A 24,997-nucleotide genomic window follows, 5' to 3' on the forward strand; every position below is an offset into this window, starting at 1 on the left:
CCCAAAGACCCACTCAGTGTGTGAATCAGTTGAGTGGAGTGGACTAATTAGGGGGTAGAAATGGGCCCGAAGTTTGCTCAGAAGAATTTCCCAGACCACCTCTTCCTCTCAACACATTGACACGCTGCCACCACCATTAGGAACAATCTCACCGGGTAGGCCAGCAATGCTTATAAATTTTATAAAACACATTATTATATTTTCTTATAAAGCACATATTTTAACTGAACTCTCTGACATCCTCAGCCTTGCCATTCACAAAATTAGAAGGAAGAAACGCTTCCCATTTCCCTGCTGTCTCATGTCCCCGGCCTATACAATATTTTTCTTCTGCAGACCCTTCAAAGTCTGACCAAATCATCGTTTCACTTGCATTATAAGTACTGAGGATGCCATCTCTCCCCAATCCCAGGTCCTAAAATCTAAGACAGTAACCATTATTCCAAACATAACATAACATAAATTATGACTGAATTGTCATGATATCAGAAGTACATATGGAGTAGTTGCAGGTGATGCTTGGGACAGTTCTGATTGTGTTAATTCGGTTTTATGTGTTTTTTTGAATAGAAGGGTTTTTATTTCTTTTTTGAAGGTTTTGTAGTCTGTGGTCAAGGTCAATAAGTTGTAGAGTTGGGGGTCGAGTGTTGCAGCTCGAATGACTAGGAGGTTGTTGAACAGTTTTTTTCTTTTGACGTTTTTGGGTTGGAGGGTGTGTGAATGATACGCGAGTTCTCCTATGTTGGTTGAGGTGGATTTAATTATTTAGCTGAAGAAATTAGTTACCCCCCCATTCCACACACATTAATTCTCTTCCATTTTTGTTCCATTATAAAAAACACTGATAAGTTCCCAGAAAAAAATACATTAAAATAAGTGAAAACAAAGGCCCCTACAGATGAGAACATAACATAAGAATTAGCCTAACTGGAATCAGACCAATGGTCCATCATGCCCAGTAGCCCATTCTCAAGGTAGCCAATCCAGGTCACTAATACCTGGTCAACATCCAAAGAATAGCAACATTCCATTGCTCCCGATCCAGGGCAAGCAGACACTTCCCCTTGTCTTAATAACAGGACTATGGACTTTTCCTCCAGGAATTTGTTCAAATCTTTCTTAAACCAGCTTCACTATCTGCTTTTACCATAACTTCTGGCCACTTCATTTTTTAAGTTTTAGATCTTTCCCTTCCAAACAGAGACCTTGCTAGATGTCAAATACAGCACAAGGTAACTTCACACGGACTTAGCTGTGCAGGAAATGTTTTTTTCTTTTCGATCATACATAGCCTAATGACACGCAAGCAGCGTTGTTACAAACATATTTCTGAAGGTCAATGCTAAGGTTAACAAAGTTTTCTTCCTTCAACCACAAGGAGATACTGACAAACTACTGGAAGCGATCCCAAAACAACTACCCAGGCACAACACCAAAGACCCACTCAGTGTGTGAACCCAGTTGAGTGGAGTGGACTAACTGGGGGTGGAAATGGGCCCCGAAGTTTGCTCAGAAGAATTTCCCAGACCACCTCTTCCTCTCAACCCATTGACATTGACAAGGCGAGGCAATGATGGGATGTATCAATAGAAGCTTCGTCAGCCGCAACCTGTCCCTTCCTTGAAGGCCTGTCCCCCTGAAGGCCTGTCTCCCTTCCTCCCCCCCAAGGCTGGCCTGCCTGCCCGCCCGCCCGCCCCCACCCTGAAGGCCTGCACCCTCCCCCCCTCCGCAGGGACCCACTCGCCCTCCCACCACCTCGAAGGACCGCTCATCCGCCCAGCTTGCCATCGCACCATTTACCTGAAGCAGCCTGCAGCAAGATCACGATCCCAGCGATCTTTGTGCTGCTTTGGCTCTGTTTCCTCTGCCGCGGTCCCGCGGTCCTCTGACGTCAGAGGAGGGCGGGACCGTGGCGAAGGAAACAGCCGAAGCAGTGCAAAGATCACTGGGATCGCGATCTTGCTGCAGGCTGCTTCAGATAAATGGTGCAGGGAGGAATCCAGATGCGAGACGTCGGGGCTGAACCGGACGCAGGGGGGGGAGAACCGGACCGGGAGCACCCCCTCAGGGCTTGGCACCCGGGTGGACCACCCCCCCGCCCCCCCCTTGGTACGCCACTGCCACTAGGTGGTTTAAGTTAAGGGGAATGGTTAATCTGCTGGCTGGGTTAGAACAGTACTTCCCAGCCTTGTCCTGGAGGACCACCAGGCCAGTTGGGTTTTCAGGATAGCCCTAATGAATATGCATGAGAGAGATCAGCCTATAATGGAGTTGCCAGGCATGCAAATCTGCTCCATGCATATTCATTAGGGCTATCCTGAAAACCCGACTGGCCTGGTGGTCCTCCAGGCATGCAAATCTGCTCCATGCATATTCATTAGGGCTATCCTGAAAACCCGACTGGCCTGGTGGTTGAGAACCATTGGGTTAGAGGGCAGAGGGGAGTATAGGACAATCAAGCCATTGTGACATCACTGATGAGGTTGGCTCATTTTAGGGGGAAGAGGGTACAAGGAAGGAAGGTGGGACAGTGTTCAGAGTCTGGCATGGAGGGGGAACAGTATTCACAGCCTGACAGGGAATGGGACTGAGTGCAGGGCAGGGAGGGAAGGGGGCTGGGTGCAGAACTTGGCAGGGAGGGGGGTTGAGTGCAGAACCTTGCGTGATGGAGGGGACACTGGGTGCAGATCCTGAAAGGGCATGGCACTTGAATATTAAGCCCCCGACTTATATTTGAGTCAACCATTTTCCTCCTTTTTGGGGGGGGAAATGGAGGTCTCGACTTATATTTGGATCAACTTATATTCAAGTATATACGGTAGGTGTGAAGGATTTGAGAGTTTGTGAACTGTGCTCTACCCAAGGAGGTGCCCGGACCCTCCTGCTCCTAGGCCAATCTACAGAAGCAGGAGGAAAGTCCTCCTGCTCCTGCTCCTCTGGCCGCTGCCCAATAGCGGCCTTAGGCCCCGCCCCAGCACATCATCTGATGCACGGGGAGGGGCCTAAGGCACTGATTGGCTGAGGCACCTCGGGTGGGTGGGCCAGGCCCGATCGCCTGGGCCAACCTGGGTTGGGCGGTTGTGGGTGAGGCGGTGGGGGGGGGGGGTATTGGGCAGGGCCGGTGTGTCGGGCTGGCGGTTGGGGCTAGTGTAGGCTCTCCTGCTTGCCCTGCTCCGTTCTCTTTTGCCTGCTTGCTGGACTCTCCTGCTCTCTGCTGACGTTCCCCGCAGTACAGGCCCACTTTAAAACCACAGGCTTGCACTGCAGGGAACGGCAGCAGAGAGCAGAAGAGTCCAGCGAGCAAGCAAGAGAGATCGGGGCAGAGCAGGGCAGGCAGGAGAAATCAGGGCTGAGCTTCTCCTGTTACTACTGTCAAGGTGTGCGCATGAGCGGGGATCGCTCTCTAGTGATCCTGGCCGTGGGTAGGGGTCGTGTTAACATAGTAACATAGTAGATGACGGTAGATAAAGACCCGAATGGTCCATCCAGTCTGCCCAACCTGATTCAATTTAAATTTTTAAATTTTTTCTTCTTAGCTATTTCTGGGCAAGAATCCAAAGTTTACCCTGTACTGTGCTTGGGTTCCAACTGCCGAAGTCTCTTTTAAGACTTACTCCAGCCCATCTACACCCTCCCAGCCATTGAAGCCCTCCCCAGCCCATCCTCTACCAAACAGCCATATACAGGTACAAACCGTGCAAGACTGCCCAGTACTGGCCTTAGTTCAATATTTAATATTATTTTCTGATTCTAGACCCTTTGTGTTCATCCCACGCTTCTTTGAACTCAGTCACAGTTTTTACTCTCCACCACCTCTCTCGGGAGCGCATTCCAGGCATCCACCACCCTCTCCGTAAAGTAGAATTTCCTAACATTGCTCTTGAATCTACCACCCCTCAACCTCAAATTATGTCCTCTGGTTTTACCATTTTCCTTCTCTGAAAAATATTTTGTTCTACGTTAATACCCTTCAAGTATTTGAACGTCTGAATCATATCTCCCCTGTCTCTCCTTTCCTCTAGGGTATACATATTCAGGGCTTCCAGTCTCTCCTCATTCGTTCTTCTGGCGCAAGCCCTCCTATCATTTTCGTCGCCCTCCTCTGGACCGCCTCAAGTCTTCTTACGTCCTTCGCCAGATACGGTCTCCAAAATTGAACACAATACTCCAAGTGGGGCCTTACCAATGACCTGTACAGGGGCATCAACACCTTCTTCCTTCTACTGACTACGCCTCTCTTTATACAGCCCAGCATCCTTCGGGCAACAGCCACTGCCTTGTCACACTGTTTTTTCACCTTTAGATCTTCGGGACTATCACCCCAAGGTCCCTCTCTCCCGTCCGTGCATATCAGCTTCTCTCCTCCCAGCATATACAGTTCCTTCCTATTATTAATCCCCAAATGCATTACTCTGCATTTCTTTGCATTGAATTTTAGTTGCCAGGCATTAGACCATTCCTCTAACTTTTGCAGATCCTTTTTCATCTTTTCCACTCCCTCTTCGGTGTCTACTCTGTTACAAATCTTGGTATCATCTGCAAAAAGGCACACTTTTCCTTCTATCCCTTCAGCAATGTCACTCACAAACATATTGAACAGGATTGGCCCCAGCACTGATCCCTGAGGGACTCCACTATTCACCTTTCCTTCCTTCGAGCGACTTCCATTAACCACCACCCTCTGGCGTCTGTCCGACAGCCAGTTTCTGACCCAGTTCACCACTTTGGGTCCTAACTTCAGCCCTTCAAGTTTGTTCAACAGCCTCCTATGAGAAACTGTATCAAAGGCTTTGCTGAAATCCAAGTAAATTACATCTAGCATATGTCCTCGATCCAGTTCTCTGGTCACCCAATCAAAAAATTAAATCAGGTTCGTTTGGCACGATTTACCTTTTGTAAAGCCATGTTGCCTCGGATCCTGTAACCCATTAGGTTCAAGGAAGTACACTATCCTTTCTTTCAGCAAAACTTCCATTATTTTTCCAAACAACTGAAGTAAGGCTCACCGGCCCTGTAGTTTTCCTGCTTCATTCCTGTGACCCACTTTTATGATAAAGGACCAAATCCGCTCTCCTCCAATCCCCAGGACTCACTCCCGTCTCCAGAGATTTGTTGAACAAGTCTTTAATAGGACTCGCCAGAACCTCTCTGAGCTCCCTTTGTATCTGGGATGGATCCGTATGATCCCATCGCTTTGTCCACCTCTTCAGTTTTTTCAAGTTGCTCATAAACACCCTCCTGTGAACGGCGCAGAATCCTACTCCATTTTCTAGTGTAACTTTGCTAGGACAATCTCGGTCCTTCTCCCAGGATTTTCTTCTGTGAACACAGAAAAGAAGTATTTGTTTAGCACATTCGCTTTCTCCTCATCACTTTCACTATTGGTTACCAGCATTCTTTTAGCCTAGTAATTCCATTTTTCATCTTCCTCCTTTCACTAATATATCTGAAAAATTTGTGTCTCTCTTTTTACATTTTTAGCCATTTGTTCTTCCGCTTGTGCTTTAGCCCAGACGAATCTTCTCTCTTGGCTTCTTTCAGTTTCACCCTGTAGTCCTTTCTGCTCTCCTCTTCTTGGTTTTTTTTTATATTTCACGAACGCCAACTCTTTCACCTTTATTTTCTCAGCCACTAGGTTGGAGAACCATATCGGCTTACTTTTTCTCTTGTTTTTATTGATTTTCTTCACATAAAGGTCCGTAGCCATTTTCATCGCTCCTTTCAGCTTAGACCACTGTCTTTCCACTTCTCTTATGTCCTCCCATCCTAACAGCTCTTTCTTCAGGTACTCTCCCATAGCATTAAAGTCCGTACGTTTGAAATCTAGGACTTTAAGTATCATGCGGCCGCTTTCCACTTTAGCCGTTATATCAAACCAAACCGTTTGATGATCGCTACTTCCCAGGTGAGCACCCACTCGAACATTAGAGATACTCTCTCCATTTGTGAGGACCAGATCCAATATCGCTTTTTCCCTTGTGGGTTCCGTTACCATTTGTCTGAGCAGAGCCTCTTGAAAGGCATCCACTATCTCCCTACTTCTTTCCGATTCTGCAGACGGAACATTCCAGTCTGCATCAGGCAGGTTGAAATCTCCCAACAGCAGAACCTCCTCTTTCCTTCCAAACTTTTGGATATCCACAATCAGATCCTTATCAATTTGCTGAGATTGAGTCGGAGGTCTGTAGACCACACCCACATAGATAGAAGTTCCATCTTCTCTTTCCAGAGCAATCCATATCGTTTCTTCCTCTCCCCAGGTCCCTTGCATTTCGGTCGCTTGGATATTGATCTTTACATAGAGAGCTACTCCTCCACCTTTTTGACCATCTCTGTCCTTCCTAAAAAGATTATATCCCGATATGTTTGCATCCAATCCATGTGATTCACTGACCCATGTCTCTGTGATAGCGACAATATCTAGATCTGCCTCTAACATCAGGGCTTGCAGATCATGAACTTTGTTGCTTAGACTGTGAGCATTTGTGGTCATCGCTTTCCAGCTATTTTTCAGTGATAATCTCCTTTTTCGTATGGATTTTTGTTTCTTTTCACTTTCCGTTGCAATACTAAGAAATGAGTTGCTGATATTGCTTATGTTGCAGTCTTTACTACTATCACATCTTTTCTTTTGCCGGGAGTGGTCTCTATAATTGTCCTTCGTTCATACACCACCCCCACCTTCTAGTTTAAATGCCTAGAAAAATATTGTCTAAATTTCTCTGCAAGGTTTCTTTTTCCTGCTGTAGTAATATGTAGCCCATCAGTGCAATATAGCTTCTTGTCCTTCCATGTATTTCCCCTTCCTCCTATGTACCTGATGACACCAGGCTTTGAGCCATCTATTAAAGTCCTCTGTGTTTTTCACTCTTTGCTCCCCCTTTCCATATGCAGGCAGTATTTCAGAAAAAGCTAAAGTGTTTACAAAAGGTTTCACGCCCTCACCAACTCCCGAAAAGCTTTCTGTGCTGCAAGTGTGGAGTTGTTGGCCAGGTCATTTGTTCCCAGATGGATGACAACATCAGTGTTAAAATCCTTAGTTTCTTCCTTAATTATAGCCTGTATTTGCCTGGAACTCCTGGAAGCTGAGGATCCTGGAAGACATTTCACTATTTTGGTCTCCTCGCCTTGTGTTCCAAGGTTAATGCCTCTGATGATGGAATCCCCCAACAGTAATAGTTTTCTGTTTTTGGCCTTTTTATTTGTGCTTAGGGTGTGCTTACTCTCTTGAGTTACCTTCATTGGTTCCAGTTCCACCTCACTTCTGTTTTCTTGAGTATCGCAGTGCACTAGTGGAGCAAAGGAATTCTGTAGAGGCAGTGGTGTACCTAGGATATGTGGCACCCGGGGCCCATAATTTTTTGACCCCCCCCCCCCATGTAAAAAAATATTTTTTGTAATAACCATGAAACTGAATAAATGGTCATAATAGAAACAGGCAGTGAAAATTTTCTTTTATTGAACCTCATATATGTAACCATTATTCCAAACATACCATAACATAACATAAATTATGTCTGAATTGTCATGACATCAGAAGTACATATGGAGTAGTTGCAGGTGATGCTTGGGACAGTTCTGATTGTGTTAGTTCAGTTTTATGTGTTTTTTGAATAGAAGGGTTTTTATTTCTTTTTTGAAGGTTTTGTAGTTTGTGGTCGAGGTCAATAGGTTGTAGAGTAGAGAGCTTCACGGGAACGGGGAGACGGGAATCCCACGGGACCCGCGGGTAATTCCGCGGGTTCCCCCTTCGGGTCACGGGGATCCCGTGGGGACGCCCCCTAGGGTCGCGGGAATCCCATGGGGATGCCCCCTAGGGTCGCGGGGATCCCGTGGGGACGCCTCCGAGGGTTGCGGGGCTGGATGTACTAAGTCGCGTGGCTTTTCTCCCTACCTGCTCTGCTTGCAGAACAGAGCCTAACGGAAGTCTTCCCGACGTCAGCGCTGACGTCGGGAAGACTTCCGTTCGGCTCTGTGCTGCAGGCAGGGTAGGTAAGGAGGAGTAGCCTCGCAGCTCGAGTGGCTACCAAGGGAGGGGGGCGGTCCGCCCCGCCCCGGGTGCAGCACAGCCGGCCAGGTCCCCTTACTTTTATGGCGCTTCCCCGACCGACCGACAACAGCCCTGGTCCGACAAACCTCCCTGCCCTTAACCGCGAATCTAAATTACCTTCTTACAGCAGCTGTAAGAAGGAAATTTAGATTTGTGGTTAAGGGCAGGGAAGTTTGTCAGACCGGGCCTGTTGTCGGTCGGTCGGTCGGTCGGTCGGGGAAGCGCCACAAAAGTAAGGGGACCTGGCCGGCTGTGCTGCACCCGGGGCGGGAGAGAAGGAGGGGGGAGAAGGACGCTGAAAGCACTTGGGAAGACAAAGGGGTAGAGAAGGATGCTGAAAGGCCATGGGGAAGACGGGGGGGGGGGAAGGACACTGAAAGCATTTGTGGAAGACAGAAGGGGGAGAAGGATGCTGACAGGACATGGGGAAGACGGGGGGTGAAGGACGCTGAAAGCACATGGGGAAGACAAAGGGGTGGAGAAGGACGCTGAAAGGCCATGGAGAAGACGGGGGGGGGGGTGGAGAAGGACGCTGAAAGGCCATGGGGAAGACAGAGAGGGAGAAGGATGCTGAAAGGACATGGGGAAGACAGAGGGGGGAGAAGGACACTAAAGGACATGGGGAAGACAGAGGGGGGAGAAGGACGCTGACAGCACATGGGGAAGATGGGGGGATAAGGACGCTGAAAGGAAATGGGGAAGAGAGAGTGGGGAGAAGACGCTGGCAGGGAAGAAGACAGAGATGCCAGACTATGGGGGGAGCAGTGGGAAGAAGATTGGTGCCAGACCAATTTGGAAGGAGGAGAAAGGGAGAGGCACAGTAACAGAGCAAATGGAAGACGCAGAAGGAAGAGAGACAGTGGATGGAAGGAACTGAATGAGAACATGAGGAAAGCAGAAACCAGGCAACAAAGGTAGGAAAAGAATTCTATTTTTTTTTTTTTTTTGCTTCAGGATAAAGTAGTATATTAGTTGTGTTGATAAAAATTTATAAACAAAAGAGGCTCTGGTAGAAATCCGTTTACATAGTATGTATTCTTCCCAATTAATATTTTCAAATTAATAGTCTTTTTGCTTATTTGTAAATGGGGTTTCTACCAGAGCCTTTAATTCAGTAGCATAATTAAATGAAATAACTATTTCTGAAGTTTATAGGGACGGGCGGGGACGGAGGGGATTCCTCGCGGGGACGGGTGGGGACGGAGGGATTCCTCACGGGGACGGGTGGGGACGGGTGAGAGTATGGCGAGGACGGGTGGGGACGGGTGGGATTTCTGTCCCCGCGCAACTCTCTATTGTAGAGTTGGGGGTAGAGTGTTGCAGCTCGAATGGCTAGGAGGTTGTCGAACTGTTTTTTTCTTTTGACGTTTTTGGTTGGAGGGTGTGTGAATGGTGCGTGAATTCTCCTATGTCTGGATGAGGTGGATTGAATTATTTAGCTGAAGAAATTAGTTATCCCCCCCATTCCACACACATTAATTCTCTTCCATTTTTGTTCCCATTATAAAAAACACTGATAAGTTCTCATAAAAAAATACATTAAAATAAGAAGTGAAAACAAAGGCCCCTACAGATGAGAACATAACATAAGAATAGCCTAACTGGATCAGACCAATGGTCCATCATGCCCAGTAACCCATTCTCATGGAAGCCAATCCAGGTCACTAGTACCTGGTCAAAACTCAAAGAGTAGCAACATTCCATGCTACCAATCCAGGGCAAGCAGATGTTTCCCCCATGTCTTAATAACAGACTATGGACTTTTCCTCCAGGAATTTGCCCAAAACTTTCTTAAAACCAGCTATGCTATCTGCTTTTACCATAACTTCTGGCCACTTCATTTTTAAGCTGAGATCTTTCCTTCCAAACAGAGACTTTGCTAGATGTCAAATACAGCACAAGGTAACTTCATACGGACTTAGCTGTGCAGGAAATGTGAATCTCCTTATACACCCATCATATAGTGCAAAAATGTGCAAAGGTCTGGTTTTTTCTTTCGATCACTACATAGGCTAATGCCACACAAGCAGCGCTGTTACAAACATATTCTGAAGGTCAATGCTAAGGTTAACAAAGTTTCCTTCCTTGGACCAGAAGGAGATACTGACAAACCACTGGAAGAGATCCCAAAACAACTATCCAGGAACAACACCCAAAGACCCACTCAGTGTGTGAACCAGTTGAGTGGAGTGGACTAACTGGGGGGTGGAAATGGGCCCAGAGTTTGCTCAGCAGAATTTCCCAGATCACCTCTTCCTCTCAACACATTGACACGCTGCCGCCACCACCACTAGGAACACCTCACCGGGTAGGCCAGAAATGCGATAAACTTTATAAAACACATTATTATATTTTCTTATAAAGCACAAATTTTAACTGAACTCTCTGACATCCTCAGCCTTTCCAGTCACAAAAATAGAAGGAAGAAAAGTTCCCATTTCCTGCTGTCTCATGTCCCCGGCCTATACAATATTTTTCTTCTGCTGAGTGCAGACCCTTCAAAAATCTGACCAAATCCTCATTTCACTTGCATTATAAAATACTGAAGATGCCATCTCTCCCCAATCCCAGGTCCTAAAGTCTAAGACAGTAGCGCAAACTAGTGCTGCCAGATTCAGGAAAAAAAAATTTCGATTCGATTCAGCCTATTGAATTGGTTTATTGATTCGATTTTCCTGCCCAATTGGGTATTTTTTTCAAATATCCTGGTGGGTTTATTTTATAGCTTTTCACCCCCCTTTGGCTTCTCCTAACCACACTGGCGCTGTGGTGTAAATAAAATAAAGAAATAAAAAGGACTTTTCCTCTCTCTGTTAAATCCTAGCTCACGTTTGCGGTCTAACACCAGCTCTGGCAGGATACACATTTCAAATCTGACATATTGTAATCACAAAACATAAAATAAAATTAGTTTTTCTACCTTTTGTTGTCTGGTTATTTTTCAAATCTTGTTGGTCCAAGGCTCTGGTTGTCTTCTGATAACTTGCTTGCCAGGGTCTCCTTCTTTCTTCTTTCTCCGTGCTAGCCATCCATCTGCCATCTCTGTCCTCCCCTTCCGTTTCCCTTCCCTCCCCCGGATGTCTGGCATCTTTCCTTTTTTTGTCTCCCTCCACAGATCCACCTTTTCTTAACTACCCTTTCATCCAGCAGCTCTCCCTCCTTCCCCACCACCCCAGGGTCCACCATCTCTCCCTTTCTTTTCCCAACTACCCTCCTAACTAGTATCTCTATCCCCCCTTCACACCATCCCTTGTGTCCAACTTCTCTCCCTTTCTGTTCCTTCCCTCCCTAAAACCCATGTCCATCATCTCTCTCTCTCTCCTCTATTGTCAGACCCATTATTTCTTCCCACCCATAGTCCGGCATATGCACGTCTCTTTGAACCCCTCCCCCTTCCCTCCGTGTACTTTTACACCAGGGCCCCCCTCCCCTGAAGGCCTTTCTCCCGCTTAAAGGTCTGCATTCCATCCCTGAAGGCCTGTCCCCCCCTTGAAGGCCTGCCTGCCTGCTCCCCTTGAAGGCCTGCCCCCCCTGAAGGCCTGTCCCCCCTTGAAGGCCTGCACCCCCCCTGAAGCCCTGCACCCCCCCGAAGGCCTGTCCCCCCCTTGAAGGCCTGCCTGCCTGTTCCCCTTGAATGCCTGCCCCCCCTGAAGGCCTGTCCCCCCCCCTTGAAGGCCTGCACCCCCCTGAAGGCCTACACCCCCCTCGAAGGCCTGTTCCCCTTGAAGGCCTGTCCCCCCCTTGAAGGCCTGCACCCCCCCTTGAAGGCCTAAACCCCCCCAAGGCCTACACCCCCCCGAAGGCCTACACCCCCCCGAAGGCCTGTCTCCCCCTTGAGGACCTGCCTGCCTGTCCCCCCCTTGAAGGCCTGTGCCCTCCCTGGAAGGCCTGTCCACCCCCTAAGGTCTTCACCCCCCCGAAAGCCTGTCACCCCCCCCCGAAGACCTGCCTGTCCCCCCCGAAGGCCTGCCCCCCCCGAAGGCCTGCCCCCCTTGAAAGCCTGCCTGCCTGTTTCCCTTGAATGCCTGCCCCCCCTGAAGGCCTGTCCCCCACCGAAGGCCTTCACCCCTCCGAAGGCCTACACCCCCCTCGAAGGCCTGTTCCCCTTGAAGGCCTGTCCCCCCCCTTGAAGGCCTGCACCCCCCCTTGAAGGCCTGCACCCCCCGAAGGCCTACACCCCCCCCTGAAGGCCTACACCCCCCCGAAGGCCTGTCCCCCCCTTGAAGACCTGCCTGCCTGTCCCCCCCTTGAAGGCCTGTCCCCCCCTTGAAGGCCTGTGCCCTCCCTGGAAGGCCTGTCCCCCTTGAAGGCCTGTGCCCTCCCTGGAAGGCCTGTCCCCCTTGAAGGCCTGTCCCCATCCGAAGGCCTGCCCCCCGAAGGCCTGTCCCCCCCTTGAAGGCCTGTGCCCTCCCTGGAAGGCCTGTCCCCCCCCCCTGAAGGCCTGTCCCCCCCTGAAGGCCTGTCACCCCCCCGAAGGCCTGCCTGTCCCCCTTGAAGGCCTGTCCCCCCCCCGAAGGCCTGTCCCCCCCCGAAGGCTTGTCCCCCCCCCCCGAAGGCTTGCCTGCCTGTTCTCCCTGAAGGCCTGTCTCCTCCCCCCTCAACAAGGTCTGCCTGCCCGCCCCACCCTGAAGGCCTGCTGCCCCCCCCCCACTACCTCGAAGGACCGCTCGGCCCCACCACCACCACCACCACCACCAAGCACTGCTTATTCCCCCGGCCTCCCCGCTTCATTTCCCTGGGGAAACAGCCTGCAGCAAGATAGCGATGCCAGCGATCTTTGCCTGCTTCGGCTGTTTCCTCCGCCACGGTCCCGCCCCTCCTCTGACGTCAGAGGAGGGGCGGGACCGTGGCGGAGGAAACAGCCGAAGCAGGCAAAGATCGCTGGCATCGCTATCTTGCTGCAGGCTGTTTCCAGACACGACACCCGGCGCAGGGGGTGGAGAACCGGACCGGACCAGGAGCACCCCCTCAGGGCTTGGCACCCGGGGCGGACCACCCCCCACGCCTCCCCCTTGGTACGCCACTGTGTAGAGGTAATATTTGTGAAGGTGGATGTTTCTGTGTTACATGTCGCAGTCTTCCTGAACCTACTGTGACCCATTTATTCCTGGGTCACAGTAGGCTCAGGAAGACTGCGACATGTAACACAGAAACATCCACCTTCACAAATATTACCTCTACAGAATTCCTTCGCTCCACAAAAATTTTTTCAGATATATTAGTGGCCGTCAAACAAATTGAAAATGGCCTCCCTGCTCTCCACCTCGCACAGACCTCCCTCCCAAAAAACGGCACTACCGGCCAAAGTTTATTTTTAAGTTTAAAGGTGATGCGGCAGCTCCTCTCATGAGCTGCACCTGCGTCAGAGAAGGCTTCTGATGCAGGCAGCGATCGTGAGATGAGCTGCCGCGGCACCTTTAAACTTAAAAATAAACTTCGACTGGTAGTGCCATTTTTCCTGCTGTGCCCTCTTCTCTCCACCTCTCAGCACCACCGCCGTAACTTTTCAACTCCTGGTAGCTGAGGATCCTGGAAGACATTTCACTATTTTGGTCTCCTCGCCTTGGGTTCCAAGGTTAATGCCTCTGATGATGGAATCCGCCAACAGTAATAGTTTTCTGTTTTTGGCCTTTTTATTTGTGCTTAGGGTGTGCTTGCTCTCTTGAGTTACCTTCATTGGTTCCAGTCCCACCTCCCTTCTGTTTTCTTGAGTATCACAGTGCACTAGTGGAGCGAAGGAATTCTGTAGAGGTAATATTTGTGAAGGTGGATGTTTCTGTGTTACATGTCGCAGTCTTCCTGGGTCACAGTAGGCTCAGGAAGACTATGACATGTAACACAGAAACATCCACCTTCACAAATATTGCCTCTACAGAATTCCTTCGCTCCACAAAAATTTTTTCAGATATATTAGTGGCCGTCAGACAAATTGAAAATGGCCTCCCTGCTCTCCACCTCGCACAGACCTCCCTCCAAAAAACCGACACTACCGGCCAAAGTTTATTTTTAAGTTTAAAGGTGATGCGGTGGCTCCTCTCACGAGCTGCACCTGCGTCAGAGAAGGCTTCTGATGCAGGCGGCGATCGTGAGAGGAGCCGCCGCAGCACCTTTAAACTTAAAAATAAACTTTGACTGGTAGTGCCATTTTTCCTGCTATGCCCTTTTTCCTCTGCCTCTCAGCACCACCGCCGTAACTTTTCAACCCCACCGCTGCTCCGCCAGTACCGCACAGAGAAGTGGAGGGGGAGGGAAATATTGCTGCTGTTGCTGCAGAGGGAAATGGGGTGGGGGGGAAGGAAATGCTGCTGCACAGGGAAATGGAAGGGGAGGGAATGCTGCTGCACAGGGAAGTGGGGAGGAGGGAAATGCTGTTGCTGCTGCACAGGGTAGTGGGGTGGGGGGAGGGAAATGCTGCTGCACATGGAAATGGAGGGGGGGGAATGCTGCTGCGGCTGCTGCACAGGGAAGTGGGGGGAGGGAAATGCTGTTGTTGCTGCACAGGGAAGTGGTGTGGGGGGAGGGAAATGCTGCTGGACAGGGAAATGGAGGGAGGGAATGCTGCTGCTGCACAGGAAAGTGGGGTGGGGGAAAATTCTGCTGCACAGAGAAATGGAGGAAGAGGGAATGCTACATAGGGGGCAGGGAGAAAGACAGATAGAAAGAAATACAGACAGACAGTGGGAGGGAGGGAGACAGAAAGAAAGGAAGACACAGGGGCAGGAAGAGGGACAGAAAGACACAGAGAAAGGGGACCAGGGAGAGAGAAATACAGCAGGAGGTAGAGAGACAGAAAGAAAGACAGACAAACAGACAGACATATATTCAAGCACCCGTTAATGTAACAGGCTTAAAGACTAGTAGGAGAACCATCTTTCAGCTCCTATATTTAGGCACATAGAACTGATATTCAAAGCAGTTTAACCAGCCAGAAACAGCTTCTGACTGCTTAAAATCACCTTTTTGGGGCTAAATGGTCATATTCAGCAGCAGTTAACCAGGGGACACTCAGTGAAATTACATGGGAATTCTTTTAAAACAAATAGGAAGAAATATTTTTTCACTCAAAGTATAGTTAAGCTCTGGAAGTCATTGTCAGAGGAGGTGGTTACCATGATTATTGTAGCTAGGTTTAATGTTTGGAACAAGTTCCTAGAGGAAAACTCCATAGTTTGCTATTGGTACAGACATGGGGGAAGCCACTGCTTGCCCTAGATCGGTAGTATGAAATGTTGCTACTATTTGGGTTTCTGCCAGGTACTGTGACATAGAATGGCCACCGTGGAAACAGGATACTGGGCTAGATAGATACTAGGCTAGATTGGTCTGACCCAGTTGAAACATTCTGGGGCTGACTCAAAACGTGGATCAACCAACCATAGTAACCATAGTCCTATCCTTATGTGATTCACCAAAGCCTGTTAAGTATTGAGCATGGGCTCTGTAAACTCAGAAATTCAATGCCAGAGTCGGAACATTACCGGCATTGTCTTGTCAGGGATAGCACATGTTACCAAAAGGCCAATCTCCAATGGCTTAATATTGGGCCCATGACTTTTAGCTCCTAAATTTAAGTGAATTTTCAGTTGAAAACTTAGGCCTCCACATTTGGCAGAAAATAGAGTACAAATTTAGATATCTAACTTGGATACATAAATTTAGAAGCTCAGCTCTAAGATATTAAAATATGAATTTCTAGGGACTTTAAGTACCTTGGTTCTGGGAGGGTAAGTAACACTGTAGGATTTGCTGTGTATGTCAAGGGGGGAGGGTGTTTTACTTTGTGCAAAGGGTTTGTGCGGATAATGAGTTTTGGAAGAAGGGAGGAGCTTGCGGAAGGATTTAGCTAGATAATACCTTTATATAAAACTGTTTGATAACTGGAGCCTTATTTTTTTGCATAGTTGTATTGGTCTCCCAGTTTTGCAATGTTTTGCTTGGTTTGTTGTTTCATTGACTCTCCATTGCTATCAATAGAAATGTTTGAAAGTAAAATCTGAATTTCTAAAACCATTTACTCAAGTGCACAAGCTATTTGAAAACTGCTTTGGGAAAAAAGTACATGTTGATGGTTAAGTTTATGCAGTTGTCATAATCTATTGTTTTTTGCACTGACTGCATCTGCTTCTTGCCACCCCTCAGAAGTTGCTACATTGAAGAATCTGGTTAAGCTGGCCCTAAGAAAGCTGTTTTAAAAATGAACATTTTCACAGGTAAAGCACTACTTTAGGAAGGAAGATAGCATTTAAATTACCCTTTAAAAAAACATACAAACCACCTGTATAGTAAGTAGGATGTTAGTCATTGTTAAGCGAGTGTTCCATTCTTCAAGTTTGTCAAGAAAATCAATGCAGGGTTTTCCAGAAGTCTTATTCACTGTGTTGAGAAAACAATGTTGTATATCAAAAACTAGCAATATACTTTATGGAACTAATTTTATACCAGAAATTTATGTCAAATTGCAGCCAACATAACATAAGAATTGCCACTGCTGGGTCAGACCATTGGTCCATCATGCCCAGCATTCCGCTCACGCGACGGCCCTCTGGTCAAAGACCAGCGCCCTAACTGAGACTAGCCATACCAGCGCCCGTTCTTGTTCAGCAGGTGTCAGAGGCAATTCTGTAAAAAGGCACATCCATTTAGATGCCCCAAGTCTGTGTAGTAGAAGCCTATGGAACTTAAATACCTAGATTCCATTATCCAATACTATCAAAACCTAGTATCAGTGTGCCTTAACATGTAGGTACTCACAGTTATACTAGTCATATACCTGCATAATGCATGTGCCAAATGTGTCAGACTCATGCAACTTACAATATTCAGCAAGTTATCCATGAGAGAGAAAGAAATGCTCAGGTCTCACTCATGCCCCTTGCAAATATGTGCTACGCAAATTAAGTGTGTATTTGCAGAATAGATCTACGCACTCTACTGGCACTTACATTTATACTCTGTGTGCACATATATGCGCAAACGTTTTAGTATTTTAAACATTTATGTGCACAGTAGGTACATGTTTGTATTGTTTATTTGTATTTAATATACTGCCCACTGGTTCAGCCATCTGAGTGGTTCACAATCAGTTTACAATCTAATCAGGTACTCTGAGTGAGCACCTAGGTTACAGAATTGCCCTTTGTGTGTCTTTATCAAAGAGGCATCTAGTTGTTCACCACCGCATCAATAAACAGCCCCAGTAGCACAAATTTATCATGCACAAATTTACATCCAGAATTACTTTCTGGATGTAAGACAAGCTTCATAAATTTGCCCCATATATGTGTGTAAGTAAGTATATATATATATATATATATATATATATATATATATATATACCCCCTTTCTCTCTCTAAGCAGGGAGGGGAGGGGAGAGAAGCATAATCAGATAGCCACTGAGTGCTGTAAAATGCCAGAATACAGGTTCACTAAAATAGAACACCTATTAAAATGGCCTTACAGATACCAGAGCTTAGTGAACAGTAAAGCTGTTCTTTTGTGAATTTGGAAATATTGTGATCAAACTACAGTAGTTAGCTTATCTTTTGTGCATGAAAAAAGAGTGGGACCTGGAATTGATCATATCTGATGGCTTCACAGGTAGAAATGGCAAAGGTCAGAAGGATACTTGGCTGCATAGGGAATGGAATAGCCAACAGGAAAAATGGAGGTGATAGGACTTCTGTATAAGTTTGTAGTGAAAGCACATTTAGAGTACTTTGTATAGTTTTAGAGATTACAATCTCAAAAAGAAATAAACAGGATGGAGTCAATCCAGAGAATGGCTACTAACATTATCAGTGTGGTCTTTACATTATATTATTTATATTATTTGTGATCTTATTATTTGTTATATTATTTGTGATCTTATATCCTGCCAAATCCTCTGAGGTGGAGTTTAAGGTGGGTTACAATATCAATTAATTTATCATAGACATTACAGCAGTAATTATCATTACAACATAGATAAACATCTTTCAAGGGTCTTGTGGACGAAGCTGATTGTTGGCACCTCAGCTTACCCTTGCCCTGGGTAACTCGCTGCCATTTGGGATGAGGCTGCATATTCAACACTGTAGGATGCGGAACTTGAGCTGATGAAGTAGGAGAATCCGCCTGAGGTGAAAACTGCTGGGCCTTCTGAAGATTACGATCTAGTGTAATTTGCCATCCTTATAAAACAATAATGCAAAAGGATGGTGCCATTTATAGTGGATATTCTGCTCCCAGAGGTGTCGCATTAAAGGTTGAAGATCAGCTCTCCAGCGCAGGGTCATACTGGACAGATCCTGATATACCTCTATAGAGTAGGAGTCCCAGGTAAAATTCTCTGCCTTACGGATGGCATGTAACACACGTTCCATTATCTTGTAATTAGTAAAGCAGGCCACTATGTCCTTTGGTCTATTGCTATTTGCTGCCCTCAGGGCACGATGCGCTCTGTCAAGTTGAATAGAAGAAGCTTTTTCCTGCAATAATGTGCCCACAATTTGTTGAATCACTTGTTCACTATCTTTGTAAGTTGGTGAATCTGGTAAGCCCCGAAAACTGAGATTGGAGCGCCAACTCCTTTTCTCTAGGTCCTCCAATTTATCGTGCAGAGACTGATAGTTATCCCGCAGATCCGTAAGGTGTTTATCAGTAGCCACAAAAAGCTCTGCCTGAGAAACCAGCCGATGTTCCATCTCCTCGATTCTAGCTCCCAGCTCAAGGATTTCCATCCTGAGATCAGCTCTCAGGGTAGTCACCTCTGATCACATGGCTTTTAAATCCTCTCGTATCTCCTTCATCCAATTATATATTTCATTCATCGATCTCCAGCAGTGTCAATCGGGACCATATCAGAAGGCTCAGAGTCCGCGGGAAGTGCTACGACCGGCAGCGGTGATGAAGCGCGCTGTGATTCGAGGCCTGCATATTAAACTCCAAAGAAGGCCGCAACTTGGGCACAAAAGGAAAACGAGAAAAATCTACTTTCTGCACATGCTGACTCATTAACAGATATGGGAGCCAGTATGAACAGCAGCTGAATACAATTCAGCACATTCATTTATCGCTGCATAACAGGAGATAAAACGCTTAAGTTTGCCAAAGGTAGCAGGAGCTAAATCTTCATACAGCCATCTTGATTCGTGCCGAAGCCACGCCCGTTTCTTAAATTTTTATTACGTGGCTCTTTTTCCTCATTGACATACCAAATAGTACTGTACAAGAACAATAGCTATACAACAAGGGAACTATAAGAATTTTAATAAAATTTGGGAGCCATTAACTTCTTATTGTAATGAGTAAATACCATTTTCTATTGAAATATACACCGTTTAATGTTAGGAAGGGGGAGGCTTTATATTTTATTATTCATATTGGGAAAATATTAGAGGGAATGATGGGAGGGAAGGGTGGTAATTTTATGTATTATAAGATAAAATAGAAAGATTGTCAAGGTATGTGTTTAACTGTATTGTTTTAATGTTTGTTTGTTTGTTTTAATGATTGAAAATGAATAAAGAATTAAAAAAAAAAAAAAATGTATTACGTGATAGTGCAATCAGCGGTCTTGTGTTCCTAAAGCAATTGTGTAGTTCAAGGATGTGCCAATTTTTCATGATGATATTTCTGACATCTTTGGAGAGGTGTGTGTGATTGTTCGAGAGCACATACCAAATTGGGGGGGTTTGTGGTCTTGTTTCCAGTCTTAAGATCCTCACTGTGATGTAACTTGGAGCCTATATCTTACAATGGATATTCTCTTTGTGTGAATCGGTGGGCCATTGCAAAGGCCTGTTTTTCAAATTCTTCAGGTTTTGAGCATAATCTTCTAAGTCTCAAAAATCGGCTATACGGTAAATTTCTCTTTAGTTGTTTTGGATGAAAACTGGAATAGTGGAGAAAACTTATCTGTTGGTTTCTTGTAGACAGTTTTGGAAACTGTAGAGATCTTTCTTAATCATTATGTCCAAAAATGGAAGGTGGTTTCTGTGGAATTCCATTTTGAATTTAAGGTTTGTGTCTCATGAGTTTAGCCAAGTTAAAAAATGATGTAGCCTAGTAGTGTCCTCCTTCCAAAGAATCAAAATATCATCTATGCAGCGCTTATAGAGTCTAATTTCATCCTTGAAATCATGTTTGTGTAAAAATTTGTCTTTAAAAGCTGCTACATAAAGGTTCGCAATATCCGGTGCCATTGAAGCACCCATAGTCATTCCCTTGATTTGTAAGTAAAATTGATCCTCAAAACAACAGTAATTCTGGGTAAGTGTGGGCAAGTCTGGGCAAGAATCATAATGAATCTGTTAGAGATTTGGCTATGATTGTCCCTGTTTTGCAAAGTTTGTTCGATAACTTGAATGGCAGCAAGTTGAGGAATATTAGTGTACAGTGACTCAATGTTGAGAGTTACTAAGATAAGGTCCTTCTGGATCTTCATCGAACTCTTCAAGAATCGAGATCATATGGGACGAGTTGCATATATAATAAGGTATCATAGGTACAAATGGGTGTAAGAAGACGTCCACACAATCAGATAGGGGTTCAAGAACTGAACCATTTGCAGAAATTATGGGTCATCCAGGTGGGTCGGTGGTGGACTTGTGGATCTTAGAAAGAATGTATATAGTTGGAATATGTATTTTCATTGATGAGGAACTGCTTCTCTTTAGTTAGGATGACTGCATTATGTGTTAATTCGACCAGCTCCTTGATTTCTTTCAAAAAGCCCAAGGGTCTTGATCTAAAGGCATATAAAATGCTACATCATGTATTTGTCTATGCACTTCATCTATATATTTTTATGGTCCACGTCTGCTGGCTTGATAACGATGTCATCATTAGATTTTAGTTCATTAACAGCTATGATTTCCAGTAGGCTAAGATTTTGTGTATGTTTCATGTATTGCCCTCTTTTTTTCTACATTCTCTATGTCTCTGAGTACACATTCGTAAAATGTGGAAATGAGAGGATCACATTTGTCTGGTGGTGTCCATTTTGATCTTTTCTTCAACATGGATTGGTCCTCATAAGAATTAATCATATCAGTGTTGTTGAAAAAGTGATAATTTGTCACTGCAGTATTCCCCCCCATTCATTCATCGCACTGCGCTTGTTAGTACCTGACATCAAACAAAGACATAGCATGGTTTCCCATGGCGTCATTTCACTTTATCTTTAGCATTGTTCTGAGACATACTGCTCCATACTTTTAATCCCGGTGACCTAAAAGGCATTGATAACTACATTTATGACTGGTTAACTTACTTTTATGTTCTGATGCTATAACTGCTTTGAATATGTGAAATTTTTTTCAGTTGCCTTTTAATCCCGTTATCTCGCATCAAGTACATCAATTCTGCAGTTTCTCTTTTGATTTCCGTTGCTCAACACTTACTTCAGACCTGTTGGATCTCTTTTTTTTCTTTGTGACTTGCAATAGGCCCCTTGAGCTTAGCGCAGCTTGCTATGGCAGAGCTCCTGCAGGATACCCTATCAGTCTGGTGTTCCTTCACTATCGAAGATGACTCCTTTGTTTGCTTCTAAATGAGCTAGGCAGCCTTATTGCTCCAGCATCAGTGGGTAGGATTGCCGTTTGTGGGCTCTGCTGGTGGCTCCCCCCAATCGAGAGCCTTGGTCCAGGAGTTTCCTTGTGGTATGGCTGCAGAGTACCTAGCATATTAACTCTGGTTCTACTTGTATTGTTGGGCTACATTCTCTTTGAGGCCATATTAAGGTCCATTTATTGTTCTGGAGGCTTTTGAATTTTAAATTTCTGAGTTGTTCATGTCTATGAGGGATTTCTGAGTTGTCAATTTTTGTGACTGTGAGGGGTGAGAGGGTTATAGAGTGAATGTTTTTTATTTGTTGTATTTTGGGGTGGGTGGGCAGAAGGGGAATAGATGGTTGGGTTGAGATGTCAGAAGTTGGGGGATTGTGATTGGGGGAGTATGCTTGTTGGTTAGGAGTAGGATATGGATGTGAGATGGGAGGTGTGCATGAGTTTCTTGGCTGAGTGGGGGGAGGGGTTTCAGAGGTGTTCAATGTAGGGGTTTGCTCTCATCTGTATTTCTCAGACCTCTTAGGGCCTAGCTGGGGGGTCCCAGAGGTTTTTTTCTTTTTACTGCTTGTACCGAATTCATGCCTCATAGCACTCTTAGATCATGACTGATATCACTTTTCTTACCCTTAATGAGGCTGGTCTTAATTCCTCTGTTAAGAGGTCTAAAGTATTAACTTATCAGAAGAGAGAGCATGTATGTGGCCTTTTGCAAGAAATGCATCTCACTGCTATAGAGCACAGGAAACTCCAGAGACTGGGTGGGTGACCTGGCTTATTCTTCTTACAACTCTAGGAAGCAGGGGGGAGGGGGCTATCTTGGTCCATAAGGTTATGGCCTTCACAGCCCATAAGGTCATTCAAGATCCTCAGGGTCGCTTTGTGATTTTGGCCTGGGATTTGCAGGGGTGCTTAGTGACTTTCAGGCTTATAATAAAAAAACAGACGTCCAAGTGCCGATAATTGAAACCGTGTTTCTGTATGTCTAGCGAGGTGTTCCAGCCTCTGTACGTCCAGAGCACAAGATGGGCGTAGCAGAGGTGTATTATGGACAGGCTTTGGATGGTCTCAAGGGCGGTTTAGACATAAGGGGAGGGTGTGGCGCAGTGGTTAAAGCTACAGCCTCAGCACCCTGAGGTTGTGGGTTCAAACCCACGCTGCTCCTTGTGACCCTGGATAAGTCACTTAATCCCCCCATTGCCCCAGGTACGTTTGATAGATTGTGAGCCCACCAGGATAGAGAGGGAAAACTGCTTGAGTACCTGAATAAATGCATGTAAACCGTTCTGAGCTTCCCTTAATTGAATAAATTAAAAAAAAAAAATAAAATAATAATATAACAGTTTATATACCGCAGGACCGTGAAGTTCTATGCGGTTTACAATAATTAAAAGATGTTATAGATTGAATGGATTTAACAATGTTCTGCCGGTTAACATGGACGTCTAGCAGCGATAATCAAACATTTTGCAAGGCATCCTGGACGGAACTTTGGAGCTAGACCTGTTTTAGAAGCCACAAATATGCCTAAACTAACCAGATGACCACTGCATGCATCAAGATTAAGACACACCCACTGACCCCCTTTCACCACACAAAAATAAAAACAAAAAGGTACATACCTGTCGCTAAAACAGCAGTATCTGATATGGGGAAGCCTAGTAGAGCTGCACACTGGTATCTTAAGTAGCCTGGTGGGTAAGCTAATGATAGAGAAAACAGGAGATCCCTCCTTCCCGAATCGTGGAAGGTGGGCTAATGAACCACAGAGAGGAGTCTATAAACCACTCTAACCACTACATTTATGGTAGAACATCTGAGCCCATCCAATATTGCCATTTAGGTGTCACCTGCATCCATAAATGCTATTGGGGTGGTACACAGGGTATAGTAGATTTGGGGAGGGCTCACCCTAAATTATAAGGGAGTTATGGTGAGATATACAGCTGCCATCCTTTATGTGAAGTTCACAGCAGTACCCTTTAAGGTGTCCCATTGCTCTGTCGGGATGTCTTTGTGGCCAGTCCATTATTATGCTGGCCTCTCTTTGTATAACCTGTATGCACCAAATGTGTACTCTCATTTATTCTTTTCTGCTCTCTTAGGAAAGCTCTTGACACTTCCCAATTACATGCTTATCTTGGCACGAGATTTCAGTATGGTTAGCAATCCTGGCAGAGTCTTCAGGCCTGCCTGCCCAATCCTAACAGGGCAAGACTGAATGCGGGTCAACTTTCTGATGGGAGACTTGGACTCGATTGACGCCTGGAGCACATATCATCTTGGAGAAGTAGATTTTATGTTTCACTCCCGGGTCCATAATAGCTTCTCTCATATTGACTACTTGCAAGTCCCTGTGGATGCGGTGGGGTGGGTCTTTATCGCTGCACACGCCTGGTCCTTCCTTGCGGTAGCTTCAGCAGGGAGCAGGGAGAGAACCGAGGCTCCGTGATCGACTCGCGTAGCCTCTGTACCAAAATGTCCTGTTTTCAGAAAAAGAGAAACTAGACTCTAGTTGCTCTCTTTCTGAAAACGGTTCATTTCAGCGTCCCGAAGCTGTGTTTGGGAACAATGGGACAGGCTACCTAAAAATGGGATGGTCCCGTTCAAAACGGGATGTATGTTATAAGAACATAAGAACATAAGAACATAAGCAGTGCCTCTGCCGGATCAGACCACAGGTCCATCTTGCCCAGCAGTCCGCTCCCGCGGCGGCCAAAAACAGGTCAAGGCCTGTCTGAATCATCAGAAGGGGCTCCCTTGCCACCTTGGTTTCCCATTTAAGTTCTGCCCTCCTATCGAAGTCCTAGCCCTCCGGTCTTGCACATGCACGACCAGGTTGGTTTACTCAGTACCCCACGATCCCTCTATCCCTCAGGAATCCATCCAATCCCTGCTTGAATCCCTGTACCGTACTCTGCCTGATCACTTCCTCCGGTAGCGCATTCCAAGTGTCCACAAGACTGACAAGGAAGGGATTATACTTATTATTCTCCTGTACACGAGATTTATACTCACATTGATATGTTATGTATGGACAAGGGGTGGGGAGGAAAGATTTTGGACACTAAAATCAAAGATATTGTATGGTCCGATCATGCCCCTATTTGGAAGGATGTGAGTTGGAGAGCACCGCATTTAGGGTATCATTACTGGAAACTCAATGAAAGTCTTTTATGGAACCCCCAGATTGTCCAGAAGGTAGAACAGGATATTCAGGAGTTCCTGGCCTATAATAATATCAATCAGTTTTCTCCAATCATGATCTGGGAAAGCTTGAAGGTGGTGCTAAGGAGGGGAGCTCAAATCACTGGTTTCCCATAAGAAAAAGAGTAGACACTGGAGGAACAGAAATTGAGGGGTATCCTGTTGAAGTTAGTTGACCAAACAACACTACACTCAA

General features: G+C 46.1%; 1 protein-coding gene across 5 annotated transcripts in view; it reads right to left on the minus strand.

The window, feature by feature from the left end:
- Positions 1 to 24,997, minus strand: part of UBE2U (ubiquitin conjugating enzyme E2 U) — a 355,232-nt gene that overhangs the window by 185,592 nt on the left and 144,643 nt on the right. For 4 of the 5 annotated variants that reach the window (XM_033918277.1, XM_033918269.1, XM_033918297.1 and 1 more), the window contains one exon: positions 16,323 to 16,423. In XM_033918277.1, coding sequence (XP_033774168.1) covers positions 16,323 to 16,423 — 101 coding nt within the window. The remainder of the gene's footprint in view (positions 1 to 16,322; positions 16,424 to 24,997) is intronic. The other variant, XM_033918287.1, reaches the window with a different exon arrangement.

The sequence above is a fragment of the Geotrypetes seraphini genome, chromosome 1, assembly GCF_902459505.1.
Source record: "Geotrypetes seraphini chromosome 1, aGeoSer1.1, whole genome shotgun sequence".
Lineage (NCBI taxonomy): Eukaryota > Metazoa > Chordata > Amphibia > Gymnophiona > Dermophiidae > Geotrypetes > Geotrypetes seraphini.